The sequence below is a fragment of the Passer domesticus genome, chromosome Z, assembly GCF_036417665.1.
Source record: "Passer domesticus isolate bPasDom1 chromosome Z, bPasDom1.hap1, whole genome shotgun sequence".
In the NCBI taxonomy this organism is placed as follows: domain Eukaryota; kingdom Metazoa; phylum Chordata; class Aves; order Passeriformes; family Passeridae; genus Passer; species Passer domesticus.
This window is the reverse complement of record NC_087512.1, coordinates 7,720,678-7,737,838: the sequence shown is the minus strand read 5'-3', so window position 1 is coordinate 7,737,838 and position 17,161 is coordinate 7,720,678. Positions and strand designations below refer to the sequence as shown.

The 17,161-nt window shown below is 47.9% G+C and overlaps 1 protein-coding gene across 9 annotated transcripts; it reads left to right on the top strand.

The window, feature by feature from the left end:
• The first annotated feature begins 1,414 nt into the window (after nucleotides 1-1,414).
• LOC135289434 (aquaporin-7-like) lies at nucleotides 1,415-16,832 on the top strand. Of its 9 annotated transcripts, none has more exons than XM_064403007.1 (8): nucleotides 1,832-1,852; nucleotides 3,795-3,839; nucleotides 7,608-7,730; nucleotides 11,195-11,246; nucleotides 13,254-13,346; nucleotides 14,069-14,187; nucleotides 15,527-15,744; nucleotides 16,557-16,832. In XM_064403007.1, the coding sequence occupies exons 1-8, from the start codon at nucleotides 1,847-1,849 to the stop codon at nucleotides 16,720-16,722; spliced, it is 822 nt and encodes a 273-aa protein (XP_064259077.1). In that variant the 5' UTR covers nucleotides 1,832-1,846; the 3' UTR covers nucleotides 16,723-16,832. The 9 variants fall into 9 exon arrangements, with proteins under 9 accessions (XP_064259080.1, XP_064259077.1, XP_064259075.1 ...); XM_064403005.1 differs by having other exon boundaries at nucleotides 13,209-13,346; XM_064403003.1 differs by having other exon boundaries at nucleotides 11,195-11,321.
• Nucleotides 16,833-17,161: the final 329 nt, after the last annotated feature.

Here is a 17,161-nt window from a genome sequence, read left to right as displayed (position 1 = left end):
GGTTGGATCTGTGAAGAGATCCATAAGAGTGTGACAAGAGAGGAGGGTGTAAACAGAACAAATATACTTCCAGAACTATTTTACAATCTTCAATGATTCACAGTTCAGGGTCCACTTGTGATACAGGGGTGTCCATGTTTATACCATGCTTGGATTTTTACCTTCATTAATTTGTATATCTTTAGATGTCTTTTTAGGACCTTTAGCATCCTGTGTCCAAGGCTTTTAAACATTCATTACATAGCCTAGTGCATGAATATCAGTTTGAGCTTATTGTGAGCAAAGTCATTGCAGCAGTCACATATTTTATTTGCCAGCAGATTCTTCACTGGCTGCTCCTGTAGGTGTGAGGTTCAGACAAGCACCTGCTGTGCTTAATGCTGCACATGTTTGGAACATGTATGAGCAATTGAGGTTCCAAATCACTGCCCATATCTTCACAGACCTCTTATGGTTTGTATCTCACGGCAGAGCCTGGGGACTGTGCTGTGGTCAGAGGCCCATCATATCAGATCCTGTGCAAATACACCCCAGGTAGTTCCTGAGAGCTGTAACGGGTTCGTGTCAGGAATGAGGGACAGATCCTCTGCCATTCTCATAAGATTATATACTGATAATTTGATTTGATAATGAGGTTCCTATGAAGTCAAAATTCAGAAAGTGGTGTGTAAGTTACTTCTTCACAAGGAAATGGCTAATAGGGATATATACATTCAAGTGTCTGTGTAAAAACAAACACAGAGACAAAAAAGACAGTGACAAAATTTAGTAATTGCCATGGGTTAGGGATATCTGCACTCCCAGTGGTGAGTCATAAGTGGTGTCCTGTGTGTCAGTGCTATGCTTACTATGGGACAATTCATGAAGCTGCCACTTGTGTCATCCAGGACTTGTGCTAGGAAACTACATGAGCTTGGAAAACAGGCTCATTTTCAGGGCCCATCAACAGATGGATTTTCAGCTTTTCTGAGCTCCTCTGGGTCAAGGTCATTACATGCAGGAACTGAAAGAATGGGAATGGACAGGGAGCAATCCAGATCCACACCTGGCCCCTCTTTCCTGTGTCTCAAAACAGCACAAGAGGCAAAAGGGGCTGGGGGATCATGAGGGTGGTGGGGCCTAGGTGATAATGCAGGAAACTTCTACTTGCACTGAAATGCCTGTGGGGATCCTTGGAGCTCCAGGAGAGGCTGGGCAGTGTCTGAGGGGATTTGTGGGCATGTCTGCAAGGAATGTGTGGCATCTCCCCACAGCTGAGATACTGGGAGCTTATCAGGGTTTCCTTTGGATGCCTTCACGTCCGCGCCAGCAGCAGCAGCAGCCCTCTGGGCCAGGGTGGGCTGGCACTGGGAAAGCTGACCCAGCCATCTACATCCTGGCCTTTCCCTCCCCTGCAGAGAGACAAATCCCACGGGGCAGGCACTGCTCAGCACCGATGTGAGTCATGCCAGATGCTGTATGGTCTTCAGACAGCCCCTGGGAGGTGTGATATGGGAGAGCACAGCTGTGTTCTGGGGGAGATAGCTGGGTAATTCACTGATTACACATATGGGCAATGATTAGTGTCACCAGTCGGCTCCTCACCCCGCAAAACGTCTGGATAACAGACTGCACAAAAGATGGACTTTTTACAAGGGCCTGAAGTGATAGGGCAAGGAGGAACTACCTTTAACTTGAGGAGGGCATGTTTAGATTAGAGATTAAGAAAAAATTCTGTGAGGGTCATGAGGCCTTGGCACAGGTGTCCCAGAGAAGCTGTGGCTGCCCCATCCCTGCAATTGTTCAAGGCCAGGTTGGATGGGGATCTGAGCAACTTGGTCTAGTGGAAGGTGCCCCTGCCTATGGAATGGAGGTGGTGTTTAAGGCCCCTTCAAGCTAAAATGTTCCATGATTCTCTGATTCTATGGTCTGCCTAAGGGTTTAGCATAATCTCTTGAAAGGCTTACAGGCCTAACTTCTAGGAGTGGAATGTATGGATGCAGTGCACCCTTAAACACGTGGTGGCTGTAAAGAGCTACTGGCTCAGCCTGGCTCAGGAGCAGAGGGAGCATGGCTGTGTGATTGTCAGCAGGCCCTGCTCTGGTTTTTGCTCCTTGTGAATGTCAGCACAAACTTGTGCCTTTTGGTGCTGCTCAGGCAGATGCTGGGCTGGTGTGTTTTGCAGAATATCCTGCACTACAGGCTGGAGTGCCTGCAGAAAGGAGGAGGTAGAAAAGACAGTATGGGATGAAGTACAAGGGATTTTGTCAGTGGCATTGGTTTTTAGAGCCAACTCATTGTGAACTGGCCAGCGGGACTCAGCCATGCTGTGGTGTCTGTGGGTACAGTCAGAGGCAGGGAAACACTCAGAGCAGTGTGCTGGCTTCACCATGCTCTGCAACTTCAAAATCTCTTTTACCTGACCCAGTGTCTCCTCCCCCAGCCTACAGCCTTTCCCTTTTAATCTCTCCTTACAGAATGTGGGTGTTTGTGCTCTAGGAGAAAGAGTGTCGGCTCTTTCCTCCAGGGTGATGATGTCCTGTGAGCCCTGTATCTTCCCAGCTTTCACTTTATCTGTGGATTGAAAGCAGAGCAGAGCAGGCGGCTCAAGGCTCAGAGAGAGCACTTGAACCCACAGAGTCTGCTGCTCTCTGCCTGGGCCTGTGCAGCCCCACAGCAGATCCCAGCACAGGCAGGCAGGTGCTCTCACACAGAAGGGTGGAGTGGGAACATGGCCCTGAGCAGGTGAGAAGAACAAGGTGGTCATGGAAATGAGGGATGATGGCAGGTGAGGAGCCAGCATGACCTTGTTGGAAATCCCATGGTACCTTGTGGGATCTCTGCTGCTCACAGTTCTGGTGCCCCAAACATAAGAAAGAAATGGAACTGCTAGATAAAGTCCAGAGGGGACCACTAAGTTAATGAGAAGACTGGAGCACTTTCCCTACAAAGACAGGCTGAGAATATTGTGGCTGGAGAACAGAAGGCTGTATGGAACCTTCCAGTACCTGAAAGGGCCCACAGGGAAGCCAGGGAGGGACCTCTTGTCAGGAGGTGTAGTGATAGGACAGGGAATAATAGGTACAAACTGAAAGAGGGGAAATGTAAACTAGATATTAGGAAAAATATTTTACTGTGAAGATGGTGAGATAGTGGAAGAAGTTGCCAAGGGAAGCTGTGGGTGCCCCATCGCTGTCAGCATTAAAGGCTAGGTTGGACAGGGCCCTGAGCAGCCTGGTCTAGTGAGAGAGGTCCCTGCAAGGGCAGATTGGGACTGGATGTTCTTTAAGGTCCCTTCTAATCCTTGATGTTCTGTGATTCTATGACCTGATCTACTCCTGTGCCTCCACTTCCCTCTCTGTTAAATATTTGTGGGTGGGGGAGATTTTCCAGGGCTTTTCACAGATCAAAGCTTGGAGGGTGCCTCAAAAACCATCATGCTTTGCTCTGTTTAAGAATGACTTCATCCTGTCTGATAAGTCAGACAAGGGCAGAGGAGTGTAGCCCAGCATAGGGTGGATGGGTTCCTGGTGAGCAGGAGGGTTCCACTCTATTGCCCAACAATGAGGCCAGGGCCACCCCTGGCAACCCCATCACACAGAGCCGTGCTCTGTCCCTAAACACAAACAAAGACAAGTAATTCTGCTCCTGCTGGCAGCATTACCTCACGGATTACCTCTGTCTGAGTAGCCCTGTAGCTGTAGCAGCCCTGAAGCTGTAGCAGCCTGGGCAGGGCAGCACCCTGCCCAAGCAGGACCCCACCCATGACCAACCAGGTATCTCCAAATGTCCCTCCATCTCCCACTTCTGGCCAGGATGACGGGAGCACGCCTGTCTTCGAGGAAGAGCCACAAGCACAGGTGATGAACTTTTGGCTGGCTTCAGGGCAAGGGACAGTGGGTGAGCTGAAAGGCTGTGGAGGCCCTCATCCTGGGAATGTGAGGGGGGTGGTGGTACGGAGAGCAAAGACATTGGCTGAGAGACACATGGGGTGTGTGAGACTTGCTTGGCGCCTGCCATCCATAAAGAAGAAAAGGAGACCGACCATGAGTGTGGAACATGAGATCATAGGGAGCAGGTGCTCCAGGTTATGTCAAACAGGGTCTGTTCTGGGCAGCAAAAGTCACACCAGTGCTGTTATGATCTCTCTGACTGGGTCTTGCTTCCTGAAGGGCACTGGAGATACTTTAGTGCCCTGTTCATTTGGCCAGATTGAGGAACAAACTGTTCTTGCCCATGGTGAGCAGCTCTTCTGCTCAGCTGTCTGTTTGTGCTCCTCTTGGCCTCTGGGGAGAAAATGCTCCACCAGCAGTGCTGAAGTGAATGGAGTGGCAATGTTCCACCTGCTGATTAGCCTAATTAAGAGATAAATGAGTTCCTGGGTGCAGAGGAAGTATGTGCACTGTCAAATTGAGTCAGAGAAGTTATTCCTTGCCGAATGCCCTGGAGTGCCTGGGTCCTCATTCTTCCCAGGGCTGCTCTTGCAGGACCCAGAGGCATTTTTCTCCTAATTCTTCATTAGAATGGGTATCAACACCAGAACTGTTAGTGGATCTTGACTGTACCAAAACTTTCCTTTCCAAACTGAGACTTTTATTAATACTGCTGAAAGCACACCTGTCTTGGGGAGGAAAGTGGGTTTGGTTTAGCAGTTGGCTGCTTAATGCGAAGTGGAAAATGTGGCAAAATCATTGTCAGACCACTGTTGAGTGAGATTTCAACCTGTGAGGGTATCAAAGCAAACATCAGGAGGTGGTATGGAGTAAGCATGAGCAGTCAATGCTCTTCTAACAAACCTTACAGGACCACTAAGTGATAGCACCCACAAGAAGTAAGTTAACTCATGACTGTGATGGGCTAATGCTGCACACGGACAAATGGCTTTGAGAATTTGGCTGAAAATCAGAGGAAAGTGTCTAACCTGCAGAGCAGCAAATTCTGGTAACAGGGTACAACAGAAGGAGTTGGGCAACAATCATCTACCACTAAAATGCAGAGTGGCCAGGTCACCAAAGAGCAGAAGTGTGTGGCTGCCTGTGTCAGTAGGGGACAGTATTTAGTGACCCCAGAGATCCTCGTCAGCCCTGTGGGTAAGTGAAACCGAGCAAGTATGAGCAGGTTGCTGTTGGGAAACCAGGAGATATTTGCAATCCAGCCCTTGGCTGACTCACTTAGCTTGCACTTGCTCAAGACCATCATGTCTGGATGCAGAGAGAAGGGGCAGCCCAGCCCACCTGGTGGTCGTCGGGGTGCATGCTGGAGCCCATCACTCCATGTCTGTGTGCAGACACTGGAGGGACAGTGCCAGTATCTACCATGATTCATGGGTCAGGCATCAGATGCTTATTTTAGGTGAGGAGGAATTGCCCTTTGGAGCTGCCTGTTTTTCTCTGCTTGTTATAAACTCAGGCACAGGCTCACACACTTTGTGTACTCACAGAGCAGAGGTGCTCTGACCTACATGACCTTTGGAAAGGTGATGGCTTCATTATTTTTACAGTCCCTGAACACTAGCAGGTCACTTTAATGTCTCAAAATGGCCATCAGAACCTCAAAATTAAAGGATTCTCACATTTCCAGCAGCCAACAGAGAAGCCCTTCTGAACATCTTAAGGGGAGAAATTAATGTCTCAGTGCCATCTTGTGGAATTACCTGTGTAAAAGGACAAGTTCCTACAAGCATGCTGGAGTTTTACAGAGTTTGATGATAATATTGGGAATTATGCTGCAAATATTATCACCAAAACAAAGATTTCTATTGCAAACTGGGACTGCATTTTTCCCTGAGGAGATTGCAAGTCCATGGGAACCCTGTGTTCCCAGAAAGTGAGAACAGAGCAGTTCAGTGGGAACAGAATAGAGCAGGAAAGTGGCAATTTCAGCCTGAATCAGAATATTGAGATGCCTACAACTGGTGCCCAAATGCAGGAGACAAAGCCTATCAGATACACAGCAGCTACACTATTTGCACACAGTGAAGGAATACACTTGGAAGGCTCCCTGAGATCTAGGAGAAAAAAATAAAGTTGAAGGTCCAGTTGTGGATGTTATGACCCACTGATACCTTGTCCATCAGAGAAAGGCTGTGAGATCTCCAGCACATGGAGACACAGGATCTCAGGTGACATGTAAAGTCAGCTGGAAATCACCATGAGCAGAAGAAACTTGAGGGTCTTGTCACCACTCCAACCTGCTGCTCCAGGGCCCATGGTTTGTGCTCCACCAATAAATATTTGCATGGCAGAGAATGAAGTGACCTAGAAAGGTTTGTTCTGTGCTACAGCATAGGTCACAGACCCACAGGACAGAAACCTTCCCACCTAGAAATATGCTGTAGAAACACCCTTGCAAGCAGCGTGATTATCATCCATCATAATTAAATGATCCTCAGTATCAGAGACAGACCAGTAATTTACTGCATATTTAGCCAGGTGTTCAATGAGGTCAATAGCTAATCTGTCACTGGAGGAGGGATTACCCCAGTACATAAAACTCTCCCTGCCACAAGACATACAATGATCTATGGGGCAGAGAGGAGAATCAGTTTCCCAGGTTCTTCCATACAGCTGCTGAGTGCCCTGTGGGTGAAAGAAAAGCTCATGAACTTTTGCCATGCAGTAGAGGAGAGGGAGGCGAGGCCAGGGGCAGCATGAGCAGAGCACCATGTCCCTATCAGGGAAGCTGCTGACCCTTCTGCAGAGCTGTCCCCTCCAGAGCCACACTGAGAAGCTGCAGCAGGTTGAGAGGAAGGTGAAGAAAACCAGCAAATAACCAGAAAAGGCTTGAAGCAAAAGGTCTTGAGTGTTCAGTGGATATAAGTTTTTCCATGATTAAGCAAAGGTATTAAAACCTTTTCACCGTGGAAAGGTAAGAGCAGCCGGTGAGCAGGGAGATAGGCAGAGGGAATGAGATGGAGGAGAAATCAGGACAGCAATGGTTCTGCTCTGGCAGCCAGGTAAGATTGAAGCTCTCTTGAGCCACGTCTCCTTGCTGAAGTTGGCTTCTCCTTGTCCTGTATGAGAGGACAGACAGGGTGGCTGGTGGCAAGGCTCTCCGTGAGCGTGAAGGCACCTGCAGAATGCACAGGTGCATTCAACAAGAGCAAATATCGCACCTGAAACAATGCACTGTGCTCTTCCCAGCTGCAGACAGCAGAGCACACCAGCTCCAGGCAGAGCATCCTTGCTGCAGAAGATGTATCCAATGGTCTTGCACAGGCAAACAGTCCCAATCCAATCTGTTTAGAAAATCCAGTATCAAACTACCACCAGAGCAGAGCCAAAATTCCTGTTCAGGTCCTGTGGAAAAGGTTAAGGAGAAAGACAGGCTTCAGGAGCACATCAAGGCTTTTGACAGCTCCACTGCTCTGGGGTTAGGCTCTTCTGGGCAGAGGCACAGTGTCACCAATGCCCTCATAACAGAAATGTTGCATCCCTACCATAGAGCCTTTACAGGAAGGTATATGGGGGAGGGAGGGAAGGGGTGAGGGAAAGACTTTGAAGCTAGCTGCTGCTTCATTGTCTTGTTCATGGTTAACCAAAGGAGAGAAGGTGTCTGGGGGTGAAGAGAGGGTGCCAAGTTTCAAAGGGTAACCTGTCTCAGTGCAGTGAAGTGTGCCATCACAACAGGAGCGTGCAGGCGGCTTCAAGGAGGCGGAGAGAATGCTGGAGAAGACTAAGAAGGCGCTCAGGATTCATAACACTGCTGTAAGGGGGATGCTGGCAGAGGCACTGGGAACGTTCATCCTCATGGTAAGGAGGAGTCTGTGCATGTGCATGTGTGTGTTTGTGTGTGTGCAGCCATTTAAGGCAGTGATTTGTAAGGTCAGTGGTTTTCTACCACATCCTCAGGGTTGCCCAGTGGCTGGTTGCTGCTGCTCACCCCTCTGCTTTGGTGGGGTGGCAGCTTCCCAGCAGGCAGACCATCTGCCAAAAACCTTCTGGAGCAAAAAAGTAATGCAGGGAAAGGGAGGTGGGTGCTGGGATAGAATTAAAACATCACAGAATTATTTAGGTTGGGAAAGACCTTTAAGAGTTCAAGCATTAACCTGGCACTGTGGAGGTCACCACTAAACCATGTCCCTAACTGCCACAACTATGTGTCTTTTAAGTACCTCCAAGGTATTATGTATATTCAATATCTCTAAACATACCACTTCTTTGGGCAGCCTGTTCCAATGATTGACAACCCTGCTGGTGAACAGATTTCTCCTAATATCCAATCTAATCCTCCCCTGGCACAATTTGAGGCCATTTTCTTTTGCTCTGTCACTTGTTACATGGGAGAAGAGACTAGCCCTCTGCCTATACTCTCCTGTCAGGGAGCTGGAGAGAGTGATCAGGTCCTCCCTGAGCCCCTTTTATCCAGATTGAACATCCCCAGCTCCTGCAGCTGCTCCTCATCAAACGTGTGCTCCTGTGGACCCCTTTCCAGCTCCACTGCTCTTTCTGGACATGTTGCTCTTTCAGTTCTCTTCTAGGAGAAAATTAAGGAAGAGTTTGGGAATGAAATCAAAGAGTAGCGTCTGCAATGTTTGTAGAAGATCCCATACAGTGAATGAAGGCTTTTCCTTCTGCTGTGCCAGAGGTGTGGTGTAGCTGGGGGGAGGTCTGAACTGGTCTGGGGACCAGACCCGGACTCTTCATCACTGACAGCTGCTGCAAAATGAAAATAGCATTCATCCATCTTTCCCTCAGGGTTGCCAGGGTAATGAACTTTACAGAGAAATTCTCCAGAACCACAACCCACCATTAGGAAATGTAATTACAGGGTGTGAAGCATGCCAGGATTTCACTTTTGATTTTCTTGCTGCCAATCGAACAGTGCTTATGTAAATCATACATAAACTGCCCCCTTGCCTGAGGGATCTGTTTAACAGAAAGATAATTCAGTGGGCTGAGCACCTGGGCTGCTTTAGAAATGTTTGTGTAGAGGATTAGGAAGGTTTTGCAGTCACTGTGGGGGCTGGTGGGGGTGAAGCACCCACTGGGACCAGAGATTTTGAGTGTTTGATCAACAGAGGAAAAGGCTCAGTGTCTATCTCTGCCACTTTGCCACACCTGGACTGGTGATGAGGCACTTTAGACTGGACAGAGGCTGGCATGCAAAGGCTGGGCATAACCTAAATAACTTGCACTTGGAGTTTTAAAGAGGAAGACATTTAGATTTGTGTAGGCATAGGGACCTTCTGACACAGCTTTCTGTACCAAGAAAGGCACTAATTTCCAAGGACAACAACTGTCCAGAGCATGGCTGCTTTTTACTGTGTAATTTTGCACATCCAGCTCTTTGAATTTCACTTCCAGGTAGTTTTTCATCCATAAAAAGTCAGAGTACTGACATCTATGACTCCTCTGCAGCAGCTTAGCAAATCCTTTTGCCTTTTCCATTCTCTGTTATTTGGTGGTAGAAGTTCCCAGGTGATAAAGAACAACTTCAGGGTCGTCCTGTCAGGGAGCAGTATGAGGTGGAGAATTTACTCTGCACTCTGACAGTACAAGGCAGGTTTTGCAGCCTGCAGCTCACACTGGCTCTTCCTTCACTGATCTATGTGAGGGAAGAGAGAAAAGGAGGGCACCTGGGCCCCATCAAGGGCTGAAGACAAACGGCATCCAGCATCAGAACAAAGCAGAGAGCACCCAAATCTTCAGCAGACCTTGGCCCTCAGTGCAACAGGCAGTGTCCTGGATGTTCTGGCTGTGTTCAGGCACCTCCAGGATGCCTGAATGGCTGTTGTTTGGATGGTAACACTCACCCCAGGGCCTTTCAGTTTAATGGACAGGCAGTGTTGGTAAGAGGAACCAGGCAGCAGAACTAAGTAGCACAAAGTCTAGGGAAGAAGAAATTGAAATAAATGATGCTTTGGGACTGTGAGGATACAGGAAGAAAACAGAAGTTTGGATCCGTGCTGAAAAACAGATTCTGTGTCCTATTTTGTGGGGTTTTTTTCAGGACAGTGCTGTTTATGCACAGTCATGTCTCCTCCTCTGCAACCCTCTCTCTGCACCGTGTGCTCTCCTGCAATGCTTGTGCCTTACATATTTTTTGTCTTTTGTATCTGGCTTTGGAAAAATCAGAGATGAAAAAGAGAGATGGAAAAATCAGAAGCAGAATTAGTGTAATTTGCAGATGTTAAGGGGACATCACAAACTGTTTCTGGGAGGTTTTGCTGAGGCACAGTGAAAGGGCCTGACACTGTGGGGGCTGCAGCTCTGTGCAGAGCACAGAGTGTGGTCTGTGTCACAAGAGTGACAAGAAGAGCAGCCTCTCTGGGGAACAGGGGATTTCGGTGATGTCTGAAAGCAGCGAGGGGAAGCAGACGAAGTGCTGGAGTACATATTGACTTTCTTGCCTTTGAAAGACATGTCACCTTTTATAAATATCAATGGAGACCACGGAACAGGACACACTTTCCAAACCCTCAGTGGTTTGTGAGGCAGAAACCCCAAGAGATGCCTCGTCCTTCTCTAGATTTCAGTGTAAGAGCATGCAAAGAACTGATTTTTCCACTCTTACCACATCAAAAGCATGAAACAGAATTCACTCTTTCAGGACAGAGAAATATCTTGAATATGTGTTTTCCTGCTGAGGAGCATTTATCTCTAGTTTTTCCCCTGGTTCTCCTTTAGTCACTAAAAAACCACTAAAACTTTGGCTGTTTCCAAACTGAAAATATATGTGTTGAATGGGAAAGTTAAACCTAAATTTCCTTTCTTGTCTTTTGCTCCAATGTTACCAAAATTAGAATTGAGTTTGGCAAATAGCTGTGTGCTGCCCAAAACACGTATTTAGTCAATAAATTGCACACCAGGAAAAGAAGGACAGTAAGAATTTGCACACCCTCCTCCTTCCATCCACCTTGGATGTTGCCTCCCAGGGGTCCACGGTGACGCTCCCCATTTCACGTCCTTGGTTTAAGGCAGAGACATCTGCAGTGTAGCTGTGTGAATGACCCCAGTGAGCTTCAGCTCTTGGTGTGAGTGTTTGGGGTTTGTCTCCCCATGCCCAACCATAATGAGAGTGCCTAGTTTGGTTTGGTGGGCACCAATCTCAGGTATCACTTCAATTTTTGCAGGGCAAGGCTGTTCTTTGTCTTCTGACACCTTAGAGACTTCCTGTCTTTTGGAGCTCATTACTTTTGCAGAAAAAATAGCAAAGAAGCTCAGTCTACCACAGCAACAAAAATGCTTTTAACACTCCTTTTTTTTTTACACAGGTTTTTGGCTTGTCCTCTGTGGCACAAGTGGTATTGGGAAAAGGAAACAGTGGTCAGTATCTGAGCATCAATATAGCTTTTGGCATTGGTGTTACCTTGGGCATCTATGCGGCTGGAAGAATATCTGGTGAGCAGCACTGCCAGGTGTGGGACATGTCCATGTCCCAGAAAGGCCATAGGCACAGGGGACAGGAGGAGTGGGACGTGGAGGGGTGTCTTATGGTATGGGCAGTGGCCTCACCTAAAGAAAGCAGTCCTAGAGTCCTCAGGCAAGAAAAGCAGGCGAGGACAGGGACAAGGCATGCACAGCATACGTACAGAATACTGACCCCAAACTTGTGTTCTGAGCTGTGACAGGGCAAGTGGGGCAGGGAGAGGGGAGGAGGATTGGCCAGCCCCTTCTGTTGTGGCCAGCAGAGCCAGGTTTCAGCAGCTCCCCCATTTGGGACATGCCAACGTGGCCCAAGGAGACAGGGAGCTCCCAAAACTGTTGCTGATACAATCCATGTGGAAGTAAATAATTTATTGAGAAGGAGAGCTTACTGCTGACGTTGCAAAAGGAATGGTATGCAAATTTTTTTCCTTATCACACATCCCCATGCACAGATGCCCCACATGAACTTGGGAAGTGGTGTTTTGGGGCCAAGAGGTAGCATCCTTCACATGACAAAAGCATTACCTTTGCCTTCTGCAATTTCTGCATTCTTTAGCACCAAGAAAAAACATTAAGGGCCCTAATGGGCAGAAAGTTAAAGCAACTCCTTGCTCTTGAACTGTTGGAATAGACAGAGGTCCAAACCTGGGGTTGCCTTGGAAAGGAAAAAAATTCCATGTAAGCAGTCAGGAGCAGTAAGCTCTTGATTTTCTTGTCTTTTTGGAGCTGGTGGAAACATCCTGGGAAAAGCAGATGGAGGAAAAGTAGGTCCTGCAGTCCCAAGTGACTTTTGAGAAGGAGCTGATCTGTTGAGGGCAGAGGGCAGTGCAGAAGGGATCTCAGCTCAGCCAGCAACAGTATGGTTATAAAACAAACTTCACACCTTCCTGACATAGTAATTTGGCTTCATCTGCTCCACAAGATACTTTTTGTTGTCTCTGAAATGGCTGGCCATACCCACAAAAGAGCAGAGGGTCTAAGAAGGGACTGCCCCCATTCCAGTTGTGATTGTTGTACATGCACTTGCACTTCACTCTGTCCTGCACATTGATGAAATGATGCATCCTACCCCTTTTGGATTCTGGAGTAGAAGATGGTCATGAAGGCTGGAACATTTACTGACCCTCAAAGTTTCTATCTATCGGGCAGGAAAAAGAAATATTTTCTTCAGACTCCTGGGGATAGGAGGCCTGGACAACACATGTGGTTTGCATCAAGGGCATGAGACCCAGACCCACTTAGTCTTCAAAGGCACCATTGTGATACCAACCTCCTCCACAGAAAGTGTTCCATGAAAACACAGGTCCTCATCTACCAGTAGCTACTTAAAATGTGCTGAAGTATGGTCTCTTTTTAAGCTCAGTAGGGAGAAGCTCATTGAGAAACTCATAGGGAAACTCATGCCATCCCAAGAGAGATGACATGACAGGTCATGTAATATATCTGACAGGAGAGATGACTCAGTCTCTGGAGGCAGCCTGTGGTCTATGCAATTCTCAGAAGACAAGCTAGGAGCTCTTTTACCTGCATGATTCAGCTGTAGAGAGAGAAAGGATAATTTTGTGTTTTTGCAGGAATAATACCCTGACCTGAGAGAGTCTTGCTGTTCTGGGTCTGTCTGGGTGATTACTGTGGGGCATGGGGCATAGAACAACAGAATAGTTTGGGTTGGAAGGGTCCTTTTTTAAGTTCATCCAGTCCAACTACCCTGCAATGTGCAGAAACATCAACTAGAGCAGGCTGCTCAGAGCCCTGTCCAACCTGGCTTTGAGTGTTTCTAGGGATGGGGCATCCACCACGTCACATGTTCCAAACCAGCTGCATCAGTGTTGAGGCCTTTTTTTTTCTGTGATTTTGCAGGAGCTCATCTGAATGCTGCTATCACCATTACACAATGTGTTTTAGGAAACATCTCCTGGACAACGCTTGTCGCTTACATAACCGGCCAGTTCCTGGGCTCCTTTACAGCAGCAGCCACCGTCTTTGCTCTCTACTATGGTAGGGTTGTGTCTTTTATCACAGAAGTTGCTGTAGGCATAATTTTAGTCAACCCACAGTGTTGTCAAAATACGTTCTTTTGGAGTACCAAGCATGAATTCGGGGTGAGGAGGGCAAACTCCTGGGTTGTGGGACAGACCACAGCTCAAGTTCAGAGCAGGTCCCAGACATAGCTCTGGGAAGGATACACATCCTGGAGAACACAGCTCCTTTTACTCAGGGCAGTCCCACTTCCAAGATCTGTCTTCAGCAGAAGGGCAGTTGCTGCATTTTGTCAGCATTTTGTTGCCAGGTCTGCAGGGGCTTTATTTACAGGCATTACTGCGTATTAGGTGCTGCTGGAGCTCTGGGGGGACTCTACTGCTCTGTGGAACACAGGTTTGCAGCCATTTGGGGTTTTGAGCTGTGAGCAGAGGACCCACTAGCCACTGTCTCTAGCATGTCTCTGAGGGGCAGAGGGTTGGAGGCCTCCAGTGCATCCAGACCACCCAGGCTATCCCTGGAGCAGGGATAGGGAGTTGGTAGGTGTAAGGGAGTGCAGACTAAAGTCTGTGGGTAAGATATTGGTGAGATCATGCTCTGTGAGGAGTGTGTCACCTCCATCACATCCTCCACTGCCTCCCTTCTCCCTGATGTCTGTGCTGCCTGCAGCAGGTGGACTTGTGTGTGTGTCCTGTGGGACGAAATGCTGTTCTAACTTCCATAATTCCCACTTCTCCTAGAGACTATTTATGCCTACACCAATGGGAGCTTTACAGTGACAGGACCAACTGCCACAGCGATGATCTTCTCTACGTACCCTGCTTCCAATGTATCCTTGAAGGGAGCCTTCTTCACAGAGGTCAGTGGGAATGGCTGTGGTGTGCCAGGAGAAGGTGGGTGGTTACAGGTGCTGCTGCAGGGGCTGACACAGGTCCTCACAGCCCTACATGCACAGACACAGCCACAACCTGCTTTCCCAAGGAGCCCAGCATCCAGGTAGGTGTCTGTGAGGTAAGATCCAAGGCACCTTAGTGGCTCAGGAAGCCTAAAGATTTCTGCCCAGAGCTTAATACATGTAGGCTGCTCCACAGCTTGGTCCAGGGGCTCTCCAGACACCTTCCCTGCATCCTGTTCAAGCAGTGAGAAGCTGAGCTGTATCACCAGCTATCTCTTCTGGGTTCTGGGCAGAACTGTTCCTTCCCTTATTGGATTCTACACCCTCTCCATGCTCCTCAGCAGCTGTGCTGGCTGTCCCTCCCCAGCACAGAGAGCCTGGCACTGTCTCCACATGAGCACAGCCTGGACTAGCTCTGTGTTTGAACAGATCCATTGAGACTGTTTGCAGTGCATTCCCAGCTTACAGTGCAGTGTCCAGATGCCCAGAAATGGGAAAGGGATTCTTCAGGGGATGTGGGGCACTGAGACACCAGAGAAGGCAGATTCACTTCCCATGCAAATCTTTGGAAGCCTGTGATTTGGACTCTGAGCTGACAAAACTCCTGCCTGGGTATGATGAACAGGATGGTGGAAGAACCTAGAGGTGGGGAGTGGATGCCCTCACCCTCTGTGGACCAGTGTCCTTGATGCATAAGAAAGCAAATAAGAGTGACAGCACCTTGCCAAAAGCTGCAGTTTCTGGCTTTGCTGGTGTCTGTGCAAACGGATGAAGTCTCTCCAGCTTCATTTTCTGAAGCAGAAAGAGACAGGTGTCACCACTTCTATGAAAACTATGCTTCTTGATGTCCTGGGCACTGCAAATCTACAAATGCCAGCTGTGTAGTCACTGATGGGAAATTCAGTTTCCCAGGTGAGAATCTGATATCTGCATACAGGCTGTAGAAAACACCACTTCCTCTAGGGATGATCAGGTTTGTCTCATGAGCAGTTTGTTATGGCTCTGCTCTTATTAGACAGAATGTATTTTAAATAACCCATTTCCCTGTCTTGAAAGATAGAGAGAGATGACATTGCTGAGAAGTTTGTATCAGTCTTGGTGATTAGGTTTTTGCTGAGAAAAGAATTTTCTTCAGTCCACCTGTGAGGAGGGAGTAATATTTGGGTCCCTCCTGCCTTGACCAGACCATGAATCTCATCTGCTCTTTCATTCTGGGAAGTCTCTTCTGCTCTGCTGAGCAGGATCTTTCAACTTTCCCCATTCTCTCTCCTGACCTGTTCCTCTCCCTTTTCTGTTCCCGCAGTTTACAGCAACAGTTATGCTGATCCTGGGTATCCTAGTCATCCATGATGAGAAAAACAATGCAGCCACCAAAGGTGCTCAGCCCATGCTCACGGGTATGCTGGTCCTGGGCATTGGCCTGGGAATGGGGCTGAACACAGGCTATGCCATAAACCCCTCCAGGGATCTGCCCCCCCGGATCTTCACGGCAATCGCTGGCTGGGGAACGGCTGTCTTCACGTGAGTGACTGGTTGTGCTCTTTTTACTCTTCTCAGCTTGCCAGGGGAGGAGATAAGTACAAGATAAAATGTGCCATGAAGTCTATTTTCTTTGGACCAAGTGATGGTATCACTGCAGAGCGTGAGGGTTGTGCCTACATGAGTCTTGTGCATTATGTACACAAAATTTGGAGTACACTGATTCTCTGGCATGGGATTCACCTTGACACTCGGATACCTCAGTCTGGGCACCAAACTGTCTGCCTGCTCACTGGAGATCCAGCTGGTTTTTGCAGGGAGCAGAGAGCCAGAATGCAGCTCACCTGAACGTGGGTAGATTGCTGAACTGGGCTCCTAAATTCAGAGTCTGAATTTGGACATGAAACCTTGCCTTCCTCTATCTAGTAAGATGGTGTAATATTATGGCTATGGGGAAATCATTACCAGAGCCCTGGATGCCCACTTTCCTTAAATTCCCAGAAAATATATTCAAGAGCTCAGTAGAGGAGTCACAGATTTTACTGGAAACAGGGAGGCAAAATGCCTATGTCTGTCTGAGAGTCCCACTCATCAAGACCACACAGCCCATTTCTTTTGGAGAACAAAAAACCTGCAGTGTGGAGCCACCTTTCCATGCTGATGGGGAAAAGGGCCTTCCCTCCAGCAGTTATGTGGGGGGGACAGTGAATTTGTCTAAGCCAATTGTAGGCTTAGTGCCTGGAGTGGAACAGACTCCTCTGCTCACACAGCTCAGTCCTGCCCCAGCAGGATGTGGTGGCAGGGCAGTGGTTCCAGTCTGGCTCACCAGCTGCCTCTTCTGTGTTTCATTTTAGGGCTCATCATTCCTGGTGGTGGATCCCAGTCACAGCTCCAGTTCTGGGGAGTCTTTTTGGTGTTCTAGTCTACAAACTCTGCATTGATTTTCACAACCAGCCGGGCCATGAGAAAGAAACTGAACATGAGAAAGAACAGGCAGACATGGAGACTTCCAGACTGTGACGACCATGTGCTCGGATGACACATGTGAAGGGCACATCTGTTTGTCCACCATGCTGGTGGACAGATGAGGGACTAGATTTCAGTAAACTTATTCTGGTTAAACAGACAAACTTGGTATCTGAGATATTGAGAAGATCTGTGGAGGGCTAGACCTGGCTGTGACCTGAAGGAATTATTCAATCTCTCTGTGTAAAAATATACAAAAAAAAACCTACCCAAAAACAAACAAACAAACAAACAAACAAAACCCCAAAAAACAAAAACAAAAACAAAAAAACCCCAAAAAACCCAAACCAAAAAAGAACCCTTAATCATCATAATCTGAAGAAAAGCAAAGCAGAGCTACAAGTCTCCAGATACACATATATTCATATAAATCAAAATACAGGCATCAACAGTGGCAGATACAACATCATTAAGTCAATTAACATATAAATTT